At 37.7% G+C, this 17910-nt stretch overlaps 1 protein-coding gene across 2 annotated transcripts in view; it reads right to left on the bottom strand.

Annotated features, from left to right (window-relative positions):
• Positions 1-17910, bottom strand: part of CD2AP (CD2 associated protein) — a 78318-nt gene that overhangs the window by 9366 nt on the left and 51042 nt on the right. For both annotated transcript variants that reach the window (XM_032104022.1, XM_032104023.1), the window contains 7 exons: positions 16342-16450; positions 12760-12851; positions 11113-11217; positions 8727-8763; positions 8299-8361; positions 4804-4963; positions 2843-2985 (listed from right to left, as the gene is read on the bottom strand). In XM_032104022.1, coding sequence (XP_031959913.1) covers positions 2843-2985; positions 4804-4963; positions 8299-8361; positions 8727-8763; positions 11113-11217; positions 12760-12851; positions 16342-16450 — 709 coding nt within the window. The remainder of the gene's footprint in view (positions 1-2842; positions 2986-4803; positions 4964-8298; positions 8362-8726; positions 8764-11112; positions 11218-12759; positions 12852-16341; positions 16451-17910) is intronic.

Raw genomic sequence — 17910 nt, 5'->3', positions numbered from 1 at the left:
AGGAAAACAGGCATTCAAACAAACAAAAAAAGTGCATTTTTAAAAGAAACCCCGAAGTTTTAGAACCAATAATTGCAACTGAAAACCATGCTCATGATGTTATAGAGGATATGTGTATGGAATAAAGCATTTGGATTTCCTTAGAGATTGTTATCTTACCAAAATGGAGAAGGGTAGGGTAATTTCCTGACACGTAAGAAGGGAAACATGGCAAACAGGATAGGAAACAAAATCTGGAAAGAAAAGTCAAGGAGAGGAATGTCTAGAAAAAGATTCTGAACAAAAAAATTATTTTACAAAGCAGGAAAAAGAAACATTTGTAGAAGAAACAGAATCGCTTTACATGTTCAGTATGCCAGTATTATAGCTTTAGTCTTTTACAGTAGTTGACTCTAATCAAACAGAGAAACATTTATGCAAATTTTCAAATAAAGCTTCAAGAGGAGTTATTTCAATGTGATCAATGTTTCTAAATCATTTTGATTATTTGTCTTTATCTGCTGGCTGGGGACCTAATTTTGGTATGGGGTGGGTTGGTTTTTTCCTTACAGAATATTTACAGCTTCTCCTTATGCTAAATTGGAAGTGGCTCAACCTACACCACACTTCATGGTCCAAGCAAGTTGCAAAAAAACAGGACCCATATTTAAAAAAAAAATTGTTTTCTAAAAATTCATCTACCACAGGATCATAATCTGAAGAAGGGGGAAGGAAGCAAAAATAAAAACTCTGGTAAAGCAGTTGCCAGCCCCAGCCACCCGTTTTCCCTCATCTTTTATTAATACCTATTCTAGTTACTGTAAGACTAAACAGTCTTAAACTTATGTAAGTCCAATCATCCTTTTTCTTATAGTTTTATATAACCTTGGCTGCACAGGGTACTATGTCTTTAGCAGCAGAATATACATAGAGAAATAGAGCATGAGATTAATCACATTTTACTGGCAGGAGTTTGGATCAGTCCCTTTTCACTAGAGTGGTAGAAGTGACTTACACAGATTGTTTTAAGGAATGTCAGTTTGACAAAACAGAGGATTTTTGAAACTTTCCTTCAATAGCAGCTCCTTGACCCTGTCAGTGCTAAATCCCCACATGAACTGCCTGAGCCTCCTTTGCTTGCTGTGCACCAAACAGAACTGAACTGACCTCCCCCATGAGCCTGTTGGGCACCCCTGTCCTCTGCCCCATCTAGGTATTAAAATCTTTCATTTCTCCATAAGCCTGTAAGAACTTATGTCAGCAAAACAAAATTCATAGATTTTTTTTTTTTCTAAATCTGTGTAAAATTATTTTTTCTATCATGGAATATTCTGAGTTGTAGTATATACCTGAATACCTGCTAGCACAGGTACTACGTGGCCACCCTAGTTATTAAAGATGTCAAGGTAACTGAATGTAGAGGAAAAAAAAAAGATATTCCATTTCCACAGGGAGTTTTCCCTGAGGTTAAATGACACTATACTATAGAGTAACACATCTAGCACAACCCTAGAGATAATCATAGAATTTATTACACTAGCTAGATAGCTAATAATCATAGAATGGCTTGGGCTGGAAGGGACCTTAAAGATCATCTCATTCCACTATCCCAGGTTGTTCCAAGCCCCATCCAACCTGGCTTTGGACATTTCTGGGGATGGGGCAGCCACAGATTCTCTGGACAGCCTGTGCCAGGACCTCAGTACCCTCACAGTAAAGAATTTTTTTATAGTACCTAATCTGAGTAGTATAATTTTTGCAATAAAAACATACGTGAACTAACCCTTCCTCATAATAAAACATTTACACTCAAAAAGCATATTTTAATATGCTCAATGAAAAAAAAAGTCTCGAGTATTCTTTTCTATTCATAAACTGCTTCTGTTCTTTTAATTCATTATTTTTATCTTCCAGATGAATTTACTAGACTTTGGACCAACTATACTACAACCAGAATATCATAATTTGCCTTAAAAAAATAAATAAACATATTTATAGTATTTTTAGATTTATTATTACTAAAATTTTTTCTGAGACGGAAAGTTGCATTTGAGATATACAAGATGAACACTGCAGATATAATTCACTACAGCTTTTTCTGAAGTTAATCATAAAATAAAAGTAATTTAGAGTTTAGAAAAATATGCCCACAGCAGCTGATCTCTGCCTGAGTGAAACACAGAAGCCTGGTATCACTTGCACTGTCAGTAAAGGGCTAATGGTATCAATACAGTAGCTCAGAGATTCTGATCATTAAATGTGGGTGCTTTAACCACTATCAAGGGTTTTACTGGATACATTTACAATTAAAGAGATGCCAGGTTTGGCTCAAGGCACTTTAAGCAAAGCCATAAGCATCCTATTCAAATGTACAATACTCCATGCTTTTTTAAGCCCCAAATTTAAGTTATGATAAAGTCAAAATCTAGAATAGCTCTGAACTAAATCACAGGAGGCCGAAGGTAATGGCATTACTAAGAATTCTCAAGGTAGCTAGAAAAGCAAAGTTACCTGAACTGCAAGAGCAGAACAAGCTGAACCAGCCATTAAGAAAACAACTTCATAAAAACTCAAGATAAAAGTGGCAGCAAAAAAAAAAAAGCTTTCAAATTAGAAGAACAAACCATTATTTCCATCTCCCTTCCTGGGCACTGCCACAACCCAGAGCTCAGCAGCTACCTGCAAATACCCTGCTGACATCTGTTCATCCCCTCCTGTCTCTTACCTTTAGCTGCCTACAGCATTTCTAAAAAAATACGCAGGCATAAATGCACTCAGTGGCATTTCGAGTAAATCACTCAAAAAGCTTATTCCAACTCTGTAAAACACAGCAAAAGGCCCAAAAGAGCATTGAGTTTCTTACCTGATTCTTTAGAGCTCTTTACCACAAGTGAATCTACCTCTACTGATTTTGGTCTGAGTGGCAATGGTTCAGAGTCTAACTTTGGTTTTGCTTCTGGCTCAACTTCAGATTTCGGTCGAAGAGCAACAACTTCTCCGTTAGTTCTGTGGTAAGAAGGAAAAGACAAAACATACCTAGTCAAGAGATGAAATAATTTAAGAGGGAAACATACCAAGAATTAGAAGCAAACTGAAAAATTACAGTAGATTTTATTACTTTCTAAAGCCTTGTTTTAAAATCAAGGCTTTTGGAGATCAATTATATTGATATGAAAGCAAATTCTTCTGTTCCAGCTCTTGCAGAGTTGTCAGGTGTGCACAAAACCCACGTGAAAATAATCCAGAACTTTTACTATATGACACACCATGGCATTTCAGTCCAAAATACTACACTTCAGAAAACAGGTGAGCTGAATAACATTTTCACTAATACATCTTGAAATAATTCAGAAACTGACTCCTTGACATTAAAGGAATCTCCCTGTACAGGAAAAAAGGCTGACGAGAACAAGTTATTTCTTGCTGGGTATAGAAAAAGCTACCTTGTAGCTTTTGTTATACCATGCATTCCTTCCATATCTGCTCACATCATTCACAGACAAAAAACCCCCAAGAACAACAACGAAAAAGATCTAAAGTAGTAAAACCCCCATCACAATAAATAAAAAAGGCAACATTTTCCTTTACAATACTTGCCATCACAAACCCATGCTGACCAGGCCTGACCATCATGCCATATATAAACTGTGTCCCTTTCATTAATTCACCTCCTAAAGCCTGTATTTGTAAGTTTTATTGCAGTAGAAAAAGAAACAGCAGCCTGACCTTCCTAAAACAATATTAAAAACTTTCAGACGTTTCAGTATCTCTAAGATTTAAAGGTGTCAACTATTAAAGGCCCACAGCTTATTACAGACCTCCATTTAACTGCATATGTGCATCCCTTTAGAGCAATAATCATTTTCTAAGCTGGAAGAGAGTATGACTTGTGGTTTTAAAAAATAATCTTTACTTGGGAAAGTCTCCAAAATACCAAGTGAATATAACACAATTCTATACTGCAAAGGTATTCAAGGTGCAAGCTCTTTGATGTGGCAGCTGTCTGCTCTATTTGCACAAGGCCAAGTGTATCACAACCTCCCTCTCCCACGGTTCTTTCAAGCCAACTGAATATCCCAAAGGGACAGTTACCTGTCAGCAGCTTGTTTACACTTCTGGGTAAGGGTCTAGCAACTACTTTGATGGAGACAGAAAGGAAAATTCTGTGTGTGGGAGATTGTATGGATGCAAAATTAGTCTTAGTGAAAGTTTCAAACTCATAAGGAAAAAAAAATTAAGTGTATCTAGAAGAAGTATTTGTCCCTATTTATCCAGGAACTCAACTGAGAAGGTTCAAGAGTAGAGAATCTGAATGTGGTTCTGTAGTAAGTGCTTCCTTCTCCAGAAGCAGACATGAGCCACAGTGGTTCCCTTTAGCACAGCTTCTACCTGTGCTCAGTTCTTCCCTTCCATCCATCTTACCCTATCCAAAGTGCCCAAGCCTTGAACACTCAGGCAGCTCAAATTTTCAGTGTTTTTTCAACACAACAATAATCCTCAAGGGCCAGCCCCACATTCTTTTACTCCACCCTGCTACTGTAGCTACAGCAGCCCCCAGATGAGCAACAAGATCTGCCCCATGGTCAGTTATGCTCTAATACTGACTCTGAGGTGGATACAATGTCTCAAAGGATTTGCAAAGTCTAAGTTCACACTGAAACACAGACTTGGAGAACTAAGATACTGATAGGTGTAAGGCAAAACTTATCCTTGCATCCTTTTCACCCTTAGAACACACATTTCTTCCCACCTCATCCCTGAAGAAAGATCAAACAACAAATCAAATCAAGTCCACTTGGTGTCTGCAGTTTAAGTCATACTGACTTGGATGGAGATGATGGCAAACCAGGTTTGTCCGGACGTTTTGGGTGCAGGAGCCCTGCTCTCAGTAAGCTGTTGGTCTTGCTTGGAGGAATAGGCTTCTTGGGTGGTACTTGAGGAGCTTGTGGCTTCAAAGGCTTCTGATCCAAAGTTCCTTTTTCATCTGACAAAGTAAGTCACATTTTAAAAACCCCACGTTGTCTACAATTCTTACACTGCTAATCAATTAGAAAGCAACTGCTGTCAGAAATACCTTTTGTGAAGATCAAAATGAAAAACAGGTTTAAGTGTTTTAAATTATACCTTATCAAAACACACAAACTACTTACCTGAGCTCAAAAAGCTTGATCTTAGAGTAAGATAAATCTTTCTACTGACAGGAAACAGTAGTAATAAATTATGGATTTACATTATTGCACTGCAAATGACAGCTAAGAAACAAAAATCTTTGTACGGCTTTGTCTTTTCTATGAATTCATTTGATTTCCTTTCAAGGAGGCAGGGTTTTTTATTTTGTTTTAACTAGACTTCTTACACAAGCAGCATAATTTATCTATGGAAAAAGGGGGGGGAGATAAATGAGTTTTTATCTGAATAGCTGAATTTATTTTATCTAAGTCTACCTTCCTACAAATAGATAGAAATTAGGTATGGACAATAAAAAGTTGTATTTATTTGTTCAATGACTGCATGACCTAACTGAATCCTGTCCAGAGGAGCTGACGTACAACATATGGGATACTGAAAAATTCCAGCTGCTTCGCAAGCAGTAGCTGAATAGGTTTCAACCCATGTGTCCTAACTCCACCCTGTGGGAGAGCCAGAGCAAACCTTCTACTTTCCCTGTAAACCATGCCACAGTTCAGTAGACACAAAGTATTGAGAATTTTAAAAAATAATTGTTAGGTTACAGCAAGGGGTTACAGTTCTTTACAGTTACTGCACTTACAGGGCAGTAAATCAGTAAACTGGGATGGAGAGAGTGACCTTCAGCGTTGATTCTCCCCATCCTCCCCTCCTGTGATTTGCTTTTAACTAAGTATTGATCTGGTGTAAAATGTTTACATATGCTATGGATTTGGGAGCAGGGTTGGGTATGTGCTTCAGCTCCATGCCTGCAAAGTGCCTGAACTGCCAGGTGTAGGACTGATTTCCTTTGGCCAAGTCCTGCAGCCACTGAGCAACAGCCCTTCAATCCTAAAAAGGGGAAGAGACCAATTTTCTTCCCTAGGAATACTGGGAAGTAAACAGATTCTAGAGATACTTCTGTCAAAAGCACTGTCCAGGGGCATAACTGTCTTCCTGCTTTGGGACACTTGAATATCAGGAGGAGATACAAGCAAAAAACTTAAACTGGTTGGCACCTCCTTGCAGTCTCTCTTAGCATGGAGTTAAAAAAGCAGGATGCTGAAGCAGTGGAGGGATTTGCCACATGGTGGGGCTGCCTGCCCTGCGTAAAGCAGCCCATCAGCAGCGCCAGCCACTCCTGCCTCCCCACCCAATACACATCATTTCCAGTTTTTAACACCCAACACCAGCCAGGACTAACTGCAGATCAATTAGCTTTACTGAAGCTATGCTGAGCACAAGTTGGGAATTACCCCTTTTGCTTTTAAAAATAAGTGAGTTCATAAACAGGGCAGAAAAAAATTGCTGTCATCGAATCCTGTTCCTGAACTCTCATCTGTCAGTTCTCTTTTCCAGTACTCCCACTCAAAATCTGAATATAAAAAATGTCTACAGCAAAGTGGAAAAAGTTAATACCAAAGGCCAAGGTTCACCATGAGCACAGAAACTGGGAATTTCTGCTGGACCAAATGACATGTCTTTTTTGGATTTTGCTCCTCGAAGGAAAAGAGAGTTAAAAGAGCCATTTAGTAATGGAAATAAAGATACAAATGTCTGAAGACATTTACACTGGACAAAAATTTCTACATGGCATCACTAAGTGTCCTTCACTATAAATACAGGAATACTTACAGAAACACTGCTTTTAATTTTTGATCAATTTTTGATTGCAATTAAAGGCAGACTGATTAGTCTCCCAGTAGGCATAAAAAAATGACATGGTTTGATAGCTTCTCAGAGCTGCTCAATTAATATTTTTTTTCTGAGAACTAATTACATAACAATTTCATACTTAATGAGTTTAATTACTCTATTAACATGGCTATTTTTCCACAAGTACAACTGTACTGATAAATGGCCATATCTTCTGTAAAACACTAGCGCTATCTAAAAAAGTAATTTTTATGACCTGATCTGCAACTGAATACAGGAAAAATTTTTCCACCATCATTTCCTTTAGCTCAGTAAAGGAGGGTTCTCTACCTTATATAATTTTATAGAAGATTTCACATTCCTATGTTTTTTCGATGGTGTCACTCTATTTTTTCCTATATTCCTCCATGAATAGTTGAGTTCAACTATGCAAAGATTAACATTATAGTCCAAACAGAAGTAGTTTAAAATTAAACTTGCCTCAGTTTAGAAGAATTTAAAAAGAGCCAGGTGATCAACATTTCTGGAATCATAGAGTTGTTCTTAATTTACACCTAAAGATACTGCTCCAACAGATAAAAATTACTTGTTTGCTCACATACAGAACAAACAGAAGTGACTTTAACAAGCATTTTTCATATTCAACAGCTGAGAAGGTGCCTTGTTTAAAATGGGGTAATAAAAACTGCACAAGGAAGCCAAGAAACCTATCAGCAGTCTCACTTGTAGAAATGCTGGTCAGCCACAGCTCACCATTCACAGGACAGAGTGGTTCTGTAATTTGGTTAAGCTGCAGTAACATCAGGATTTCTTCTCAAAGCCCAACCAACACTTTTGTTTAAGCTTCTTACTTTTAAACACAACCAAACATTTTCACTTGGCAAGTTTTTCTAAAAGGGTTCGAAGAAGCCTTTCGGAAATCTGTTTGCATGACAACAGTAGCTTTGCCTCTGGAAAAAGGTGTCCTTTTAATTTTAAGAATAAAGCAGTAAATGCTTCCAAATTCAGTGGAACTTGAACATGCAATATAGCAAGAATTAACAGGACAAGAAATCTCTATCTCTGAGCATTGTAACTGTAACATCTGTCTAATGAGTGTTGTACCTGTACCTGTTCTGCGCAGTTCTTTCAAAATATTTTTCATCAGGCTGATTTTTGCCAAACATTGAGAAGAAGCAGTTAACCTCTCCCTTTCTAATAACTTACTACTGCTGCTCAAAACTGCAGCAGCCACTGTCATAGAACTCGCTTTCATGAATTTAGTAGTAATTATGTTATTGTGCAGTGCAATAACCAATTTTCAGAATGTAATGCAGTAACAAGAAATAAACATTTCTATAGAGTGCAGCACTTCTTCTAACCACTCCAAAGACATTTCTGTAACATCACAGACATTACAACTTCAGTATATGGTATCAAGAGACTTTGTATGATGGCTCTTGAACAGAGAGCCAGTTGCCAGGGTAGGCAAGCCACCATGAAGAAAATTGTCCTCACCTTTTTCTTCAGGCCTCAAAGCAAGAAATTTCTTCTCTCCAGTTGGCAATTCAGGTCTTGCAGCTGAATGCAAAAGCAAATCATAGACATTTCTCAAAGAGCTTTAATTATCTTGGCCACTAACTAAAAATAAGACTCACACCAAGTTGTGTCTTCTCTTTTGCAAGGAGTATAATACCAGTTATAAACACTCATTCGAGCCCAGAAAATGGTAAGCCATTGTTAAAATGCTTCCAAAGTAGGCTCCACCCTGATTTTGAAAAATATAAAGCAGCAGCAAAATATATAAAGTATGAAAAGTAACCTCAAAGTGTGACTATGGGTGCCATTACTAGGTAGTAAAAAGCTACTTCTAAATTTTCTTTCGAAGTCATGCACTGCTTCTGAAATTTAGTATTTTCTCAGACCACCATACATGTACTACATACCTGGACTTTTAACAGGAGGTGGAGGTTTCTTTGGCTTCTGCAAAATGAAGGGGAAAAAAAACGAAGTCAAACAAGCAAGCAAACAGATATTCTCTGTATCCAAGACAGCCTCATTTGTGTTTTGTTTTGCATACTGTAGCATGGAGCTTGTTTACTTGCCGATTTCAAAGTATTTCACAAAGGAAGAAATCAATTCACAGACAGGAAACACAAAGACCTGGAACAATTCCTCTGATATCTCCCAGACAACCAGTTACAAAAATTTAGGAACAAAATTCAGGTCTGTTCAAATGAAATCACTGCTCCAGAAATGTTCATAAACAGAGGCAAAAATAACTAAAACCCATGAATTTATTAATCTTTTTTAGTCCAAAGAATTGCACTGATCACACTCATTTTAATTTCAATATATATATCTCAACTTTAGTTAGTACCATGCCAGTTTAGAAGAGTAACCAGATAATTTTTTGAACCAAGAATGTCCACTTTCACTAAAAACAGATTTCTAAATTAAGTATCAGAGGCATGGCTTCAATTAATTGACTTCTAAATTACAAGTGTAAGAAAAACCGAATAGATACTGACAGCATTTGTCTCAAAGACTCCAGCTACAAGAAAAACATTGATTTGAGCTTCCTTATCACTATAATTAAGTGGGAAAGATGGAAAAACTATGCCAGCCATTAAAATTTACAAAGTTTCACAGTGCAACAGTTCATACATAAAAATGACTATTTTGAAACAGCCACTCATCACTTTCACTTCTCTTAAACTGATGCAATTGAGGTTGAATCCCTCTCCTGCTGAAAGAAGACTGGCACTTCTCAGGAGAGATCTCAACCACTCATCCTCAGAATGGGATTCCTGAAATTGCTTTAGAAGAGAGGCCTTTCTGGTTGTACTAAGGACAAGATTCCCTGATAAAATGATACAAAAGCCTACAAAACCACTTGTTCTTCATACAGGCACTGCTGAAACCGTACAGGCTCAGTCTAACACACCCCCTCCAAAAGCACCTCACAGTGGGTATTTTTAAAACAGTTGCTATGGGTGGATTTCACTTTGTGCCCCTACAGCTAGTGAGTGAGTAAGCTCTTTTTAATGCAGCAAGATTTTATTCTAACATGTGAAATGTAATTAAACAAGGAGAACCCATATTCAATTTCTTTCTCTGGTTTCAGAGGACACAAAAGCGACTGAACTTAAGTAACAAGACTCTATCTTCTTTCTTTCCCGAAAAAGTAACTACATTATCCAGCTGTGCAGCATTGCTGCCTATACCAAAACCAGTTAAACAGAGTTCAGCATCAACTTGCCATTATACAGTTCTGGTCTGTGTTTTTATGAAGTCAGTATCAAATAGCTGATTATGATCACCAGCCATCCAATGCCTTGAACCTCAAAGCTGGTCAGTGCAAGGTGAATCCCTGTGCTGAGACACTGCACACAAAGCAGAATAAAGGATCAAAGCAAGGAAATGCTGTTTAGGGTAAAAGAATGGCTTTTCCCCCCTCTCTCTAGGGAGCAACTCTGTATTGTGAAACAGCAACCCTACCTACCCTCTCTTCTTGTATGTTACGGCATTTATGCCACTCTTGCACAGCTGAGAATCCATCTGAAAAGAAAATTCTGACTGGGGTAGGTAGGTTTCTGTGCATGTGAGGCAACTCAGATAAATGGTAAATTAAGAACTCCCGATCTGGAGCTGAATCCATTCCACCTGGGGTTGACATACATTTGTGAACTAACACAACCATCCCTCTTTGCTACACAAACGTGACAGAACCAAAACATCATACTAATCTCAACAAAAAAAAGTGAAAATGAGGACCAAAATTACAAGATCAATGTACCACATGAAAACGTGAATTTCTACAAGTTAGTGCATGAGATGGTGAAAAAATATTTCTAAATCCCCCACAAAAATACATCCTTCATATACTGCAGTCTACTGCAAGTTTTGACATGGAAAAATCCCAGCCAGACCCAGAGGGGTCATTCAGCATTTTGTAATTATAGTTACTTAAGGACTTGAGATGGAAAAAAACAACAGCTTATCTCCTTTCTAAACAGTAAGGGTTTAATTCAGTAATCAGTAACACATAACACCATGCTATCAGAACTACACCCTTTTCTAAATGACCTGATCACTCTCATTAATTAGAGCTCATCTCAAAAAACATGCCTCACTTTAGTATTTATGGGTAAGTTTAAACACAAAGATTAACCTTTACATCTTTCTTCTTTGATACAGCTAAGTCAAGATAAAGTTAAAACTGCCACATTTTTAACATATCTAGCAGCATAATGTGCCATGAACTCTTCTGTTCTTTGCATTTGCAGCAATAGATTTTTGTGATACTAAACAATACATGTAAGAACTTACAGGGAAGTCTTTATCAGACTCTTGTATTTGAACAGCAAAGTTATCTGGGAAGACTCCTTCTTTACCATTGAGCTCTCCTCTCCACCAGCCTGGCTCTCCAGTGTCCTAAAATAAACAACAGGTCATTTCAACCAACGTTTACTTCTTCCCCAGAACAGATACAGTTACACAACAACAACTTTTTCCCTTTTACACACAACATAAAGTAATTGTTTGTCTGAAACTGGCCAATGTAGCAAGGGGAAACAGCTACAGATCAGATCAGGTTCGGTCAGCTTTTGTTTGTTTTCTAAAATGCAGGACAAAACTATATTACGTCAAATAAGATAAGGATAGAAGGATAAGATCTGCAAAGGGAAGAAAAGTACATAAACACAACATTTGATCTTCTCAGCTTCCTTGACGAGCAAGTTACTCAGTAAATACTTCAAATGTTATTGGCATGACACCCAATTCTACTAAATAAAAGTGATTCTGATGTGATGAATCAGGTGCACTGGTCTGAAAAGGGTGAAGAAGCAAAAGAATAGACCCCACTGAGGGAGAAAATAACCATATTAAGACAAAAGAAAATAGAATAATGGACAATTAATTCAGTGGCACAGAAATCCATTACATGATGTTACTGGATCAAGGCCTTTGTCCATAACAGAAAGTATGATGTCATCAGAGTATTTTAGCAGCATAAATAACAGCTCTTCTCTGTGCCTCAGAGCCAAAAAAATCACAGAATCCTACAATGTTTGGGTTGGAAGGGACCTGAAACAACACCCATTTCAAACCCCCTGCCATGGGCAGGGATGCCACTCACTCTGGACAACTCTTCTTTGCTCCACTTTGGACCAGTGTATGTTTGGGGTAAATTGGTTTAAAAAGACAGAGAGGCAAGAGATTGAGTGAAGATGGGGCAAGGGCTGCTGTGTTTACAAAAGGGCCTTCCATAATTACTCTTTTCCACTGTAATTATGATCAGTGATGCACATAATATCAATTACTTAATTCCATAATATTAAAATCTTACTAAAGAAAAATGTGTTTTCTTCTGCAACTGAAAGTTGAAGATGAAACTTCCCACTTTTTTTAGGAAAGCCATTATTCCTTAATATAGCTCCATATAAACTTACAAAAGAATGCAGAGTAGTGCAGAGAAATTAAGTATGAGTAGGGTAATTTCCTGTTTAGAACCATCTCTGCAACAAGATGATCTGTCAAAAAGGTGTTTTCAGAATTCAGTACAAATGAGAACATTCAATTAAATAATCACGTTTCTCTAAACAGCCAGAAAGTATCATTAATTTCTGCATGGTTATTCTGAATCACTAGGGAAAACCAACAAGTTTTGAAGGTAAAAGGGCTCTTTGCAAAGCTTTTCCAATTTCCTCACTGAAAAGGCAGTTGGCACTGAGTGTACACTGATTCCACTGGCCTTTGAAGACTCCAAGATAATCTCCCACTCTGTAATGATCTTTAAAGTCATCTGCATCTCTATCAAGTGCAGAAGCAAAGAACTGACTCTCACACAAGACAAATCAGTCTACAGGAATATCTACTCCAACAGACCCTCCTGGTTTCCAATTCACACGTGAGCTCCCTGTACAAAACTCACCAAAGCCATACAAATGGTCAGAGCAGACCAAACTTTCTTACCTTACTGATTAGTTGAATAATCTCTCCTTCTTTAAAGCTGAGTTCATCATTTGAGCCTTCATAGGAAAATATTGTCCTGCAATATTCCTTGGCTGGAACAGAGGAGCACAATTAATCTGGATACTATGGGTAGTAACATTCATAATAACAGCTCACTTATGCTGTCTGAGAGCTAAGAAATTCACGCTATAACCACACTTTCCTTCTAGACCAGCCACCTGAGACTGCTTTATGAATGTTCAAATCACAAGAAAAATAAGATCATATATTTACAGAGCAAAGGAAATAAATCTTCTGAGAAGTCAGAAGTATAAGCCCCAAAACATTTTTTTTCCACAACAGCAACTTAATTCAAGCCCTCTGATTTCAGAGGGAGAAAAGAGGAGTGAAAAGTGTAACAGTTAAAATTGTAACAGCCCATCTAACCCTCCCCCATAGCATTTATATATTCAATTTCGAGCTACTTTAGACAAAAATGGTTTCAAGCTTATTGGAGCTTATATGTATTTTCTCAAAATTGATCTAAATTTCAAATTTGCAATCCTAATTAAATACAGGCAGTTCTTTTCCAGTAACATCCTTTATTAATATGTACAGTGACAAATTTCAAGCAGCAGACTTCAGAAATCATGCAGTGAAACCAAGTAACTGAAGCAAAAGCATTCCTTGGCTAAGCACCTGAAATCAGAGCTCATCTGATCAACTCAGTCACAGCCTCTTCTGCAAAAGCAGAAAGAATAATTCTTTTCTTTCCATTTGGTACAGTTCAAAACTAATCCACTTAAAATTGTGGTAACAATTCAGGTGAAAAAGCAAGAGGATTTGTTTTCCTTTCCCACACTAGCACAAAAACAAGAAATGCCAATACACAAAACCAGATTTTTTAACCCCAGTACATTTAAAATAATTTAGCAGATAAAAAGGTTGGATTTCTGTATCTGACACACTAAGAAAGAGGAAGAAAACAAAAAGGACTCTTTAGGTGCTGCCATAACCTATCAGGTGTTTGGCACTGACACCACAATAAGCAGCTGCATCACCCCCCAGTTAGAGCAGCACAACATCAAGTCTCAGAATCACAGAATCATCTGCAATTCTTAATGACAGCCTTTGCTGGGTGGTAAGAGAATAAATGAGTGAGCTGCAGTCAAACCTTTTTGCTGTCTTCTATTTTGTTAAAACAAGATACCCATCTTTAGTTTAAAAATGCACAAATAGTATTCTCAAATAAAAATCAGTGACAGCCACTATGTTAAAATGCCAAAGTATGCCAAGCTTAAGAGATAGACATATAGAGATGTATGTACATACAAATATATCACGTGAGTAATCTTAGGTACAAGAATTTGTATTATTTTGATGTCTTATCTAGTAATCAAAAATATGTTCAGCCATAGCCTGACTATATTGTGGTTCATGAAAAATTACAAAACCATAAGAACCACATCAAAGAGATGAATGTTTAAGTTGAGGTGTAAAGCCCAAAATTCACATTGACTCTAAAAAAAATTCTACAGGTACAGTAGAATAGCTATCAAATTTGAGGATTTTATCAGTAGTAATGACTGAGTGTAATACATTTCACTACATCCTGATTCTGTAAAAACAGATGCATTTCCTTATGCCTGGGGAGTTGGGCAGTATAATCCTTTATATCTCCTCTCCTCCTCCAAGCACTTCCCCCCTCCTCACATAGACCAAGTCCCACACAGACAAAAAGCAGTGCCAGAAAGGGGACATTTCACTCTGCTCCAGCTGCCAGGAATGCTGGACGAGGCAAGAAACTCTGCACCCTGCCCAGGACCCCATTTGCCAGGCTGTGAACCCCAGCATCAGCACCACCAGGAAACCTGGCCATAGATAAGACGAGTTTGTACAATTTGCCCCTTTAGCTTCTTATTTTGTGAGCCTGGTATCCTGCCAGTAGTCAAGTTTAGGAAAGGCCCCAGTTTAACTTTATAGCATCTAGATTTCAGTAAATATTTTTAACAGAACTTAGTTTAAAATAAGTATTTTCCAAAGTCTCAAGACTAACAATAGAGTAGAAGGAATCATAGATATTGTATCCTAACATAACTGGGGGAAAGAGGGGTCAAATTGTGATTACTTTACTTTTTAAAGAAAATATTTTTACATGCACCAGAAGCCAAAACAAGCTTCCAAAACCAGAAGAGCCTCACTGCAAAATAAGCCACCCTAGTCTAAACATCTCAGAGATCTGTGTAACCGATGAACACAGTTTATTTTAAAGCTGGTCTCTCAAAACTGAGGAGGAGATATATAAATTATTGTTATATAAAATACACTATGGTCTGTATTTAAACAAAAACACTAAGGAATAAAAACAAGCTTTCTTCCTAAGGTTATAAGATGTTCTCATCTGGTGTCTATAGGAATTACCTACTGATGTTCTCCTACAGCTTCTATTACTGTCATATTTAAGCTCCTCTCTCATGTATTTGTTTCTCTGGGAAACAGACACAGCACTGAGTCCTGTAGTCTCTGGCTACAGGATTAGTCCAACTTCCACACTTTTAGAATGAGATGCACCTGAAACCATGAAAAGAGCTAAATACTGAATGTTCTGGATGTCCAGCATTGAATGTTCCTATTTTTTTTAGGCAGAGTTGGGTAATTTTTACGCAAAGTTTTAGACAAGTCAAATTCCATAATGCGCAGGGCTGCACATTCTGGTGGTTCTTAGAGCAATAGCACTGGAACAGTTAAGAAGCAAGATGTTGCAGTTTTCTTATTTCTGCAAATTATGCATTCCACAGAAAACAACACAGCAAAATAAGGTATTTCCACATAAAACAAAAATAACACTTAAAATTACAATACAGAAGTTGAGAAACGTCTGCTCTGGAACAGGGGAAATGAGCTGTCTACACATCACATAATCAAAGTTAATTTTTTACATGGGGTTGGCACTCCCACAAGATGTTTTGGGTTGGTTTAAAAATATCTCTCTAGATAAAACGGTGCAATTTGGCAGCTAAATGAAGTTAAAAATTCTTAAGAGATACTAAAAAAGAAAAATTAAAAAATGGTATAAATAAAACCACAGGGAAACTGGATTATTGAGGGAACAGACCTCAACACAACATAAACACCAACTTTCTGATGCACACTGCCACCTCCACAGAAAATCCTGAGCCTACAAAGGAACTTGTGCTGAGAGACTGTTCCATGGAAATAGGTCTCCAGCATCCCACCAGAATAAAACCAGGGAGAAAGCAAATCCCTCTCAACACGTCAACAGAAAATTAATGCAAAGGACTGTTGCAATGAAAGCTCATACCCCAGCCTTATTTTGTTCTGGGAGACAACCCTACAAATGTTTTTGATTCTTTTTTAGCTGTGCTAAACCATGACATACAGAAATGTAAGCAAAAATTTCTTTAGACTTTTTTGCACTTGCATAAACTCCTCAAAGGTACTTCAAAGATGTAACATAGTATATTACACAAAACTCCAGTACACCGCAGACATTTTATATTTTAACATTAAAAAAAAATGATAATCAAATTGTTCTTAAGAAAGGACTACCATGTAACAGATGTAAATGTCCATCAGCCTTACCTTTTGGTTTACCTTCAGCTTCTGATTTTATTACTTCAGGTGTATTTTCAGTTTTTGTTGTACTGGGAAAATGAATTAACTTTGTTCCAGAGGGATGGTTAGGTAATGGCTGTATGAAGGGAAAAGAACTTTGTTAACAAAAATTCTTGAGAGTTTTGTTTTTGATTAGGCTACAGGACACACTCAATTTTTCATTAGCTCAGATGATGCAAATTACCATCTCCAAGAGATTCAATGAGCTTTTCCCATTAAGCACTTAGCTTACTGTATTTACTTCATTACAGACACTGCAATTAGAATTTGTCTACTGATTAAAGACAGAGCACAGCTTTCAAACTGGAAGCTAATCTCAGGATATGGCCAAACATACTTTAGCAATTGTATTTCAGCAGTTCCAGGTGTTACTCTCCCATTAGCCTGAATATTGCCTCTTCTAGAACACAAGACAAGCAGTTATTTAACAGCTCTGCTCAGAGTAACTTGCTGACCATGCTTACTTTGCACTGGAATAAGGCAGGAATATTCAGCAGCCATACACCACCTCAGACAAGCAGTTTTTAACTATTCAGACAAACGAAAGAGAACATTAAAACCAGCTATCCCAGCTCCCTTAAATTCTCAGCAATTTGTACAGAACAGCTTAAGTGTCACCAGAGATTTCTCCTGAATGAAAAAACACAGAGGCATTGCCACAAGTTTCAGAGTTAACATCTAACCAAAATAAATGATATAACATTTTATTTTTCCCCTCAGAAACTTGCTGAGCTAACAGGCAGATTCCAACAGCTTCAGTTGCATCCACTTCTTCACACCCAAAGAGCTACAAACACAGAATATGATCTTACAGTCAGTACTTACCTGAGCAGCCCTAACAGCATTACTGATGTGAAAAATCCCACTGCCTTTAGCTACTCTGCTCACTTTCATCTACAGTTCAACCATGCAGATCTTCTACTGTCAGAGAAACTGGATTTACTCTCCTTAGAACCAGACAATGCCTGTAGGCTGGTGCCTGGTACCTCTGACATACCATAGAGGAAGCCACGGTCACTTGGGATGTTCCTGCAGTACCTATGCAATTTAACTCTCTCCAGAATGGTATATGAAGGAAGCACTAAAATAACCCACCTCTGAGATTAAACACCTCCAACATGGAAATAGTTCTCTGCATTTCCCCCTTCCAACGTAAGATGCAATTAGGAGTAAGAGAGGAAGTTTAGGCAGACAGGGTATAAATAGCCTGAGCCAAGGTGGGACGCTGGGAGAGCTGTAACAATCCCCTGCAGCAGCAGATACACTCCGGAGCACTTCAGATAAATCAGTGCTCAGCCTTCCTGTGCTGAACAGTCTCTGAATTCTCCAAGGGCAAAGAGCCCTCTCTCCTCTACACAGCTGCTTTTTTTTTTCCCTTACTGTCTTAAGAGACTGACAGTGCTCTCCCAGCATTTCTTCAGATAACCCCAAAGCAAGCACAAAGCCAAAGAAGCCATCCATTTTCATAAGACTTTCACGAGAATTATCTCCCTTGGGCTCTCCAACGTGTACATGGAATATTAAGTGCTAAACTAA

This window comes from Corvus moneduloides, chromosome 3 (assembly GCF_009650955.1).
Source record: "Corvus moneduloides isolate bCorMon1 chromosome 3, bCorMon1.pri, whole genome shotgun sequence".
In the NCBI taxonomy this organism is placed as follows: Eukaryota; Metazoa; Chordata; class Aves; order Passeriformes; family Corvidae; genus Corvus; species Corvus moneduloides.
This window is presented reverse-complemented; position numbering and strand designations above follow the sequence as displayed.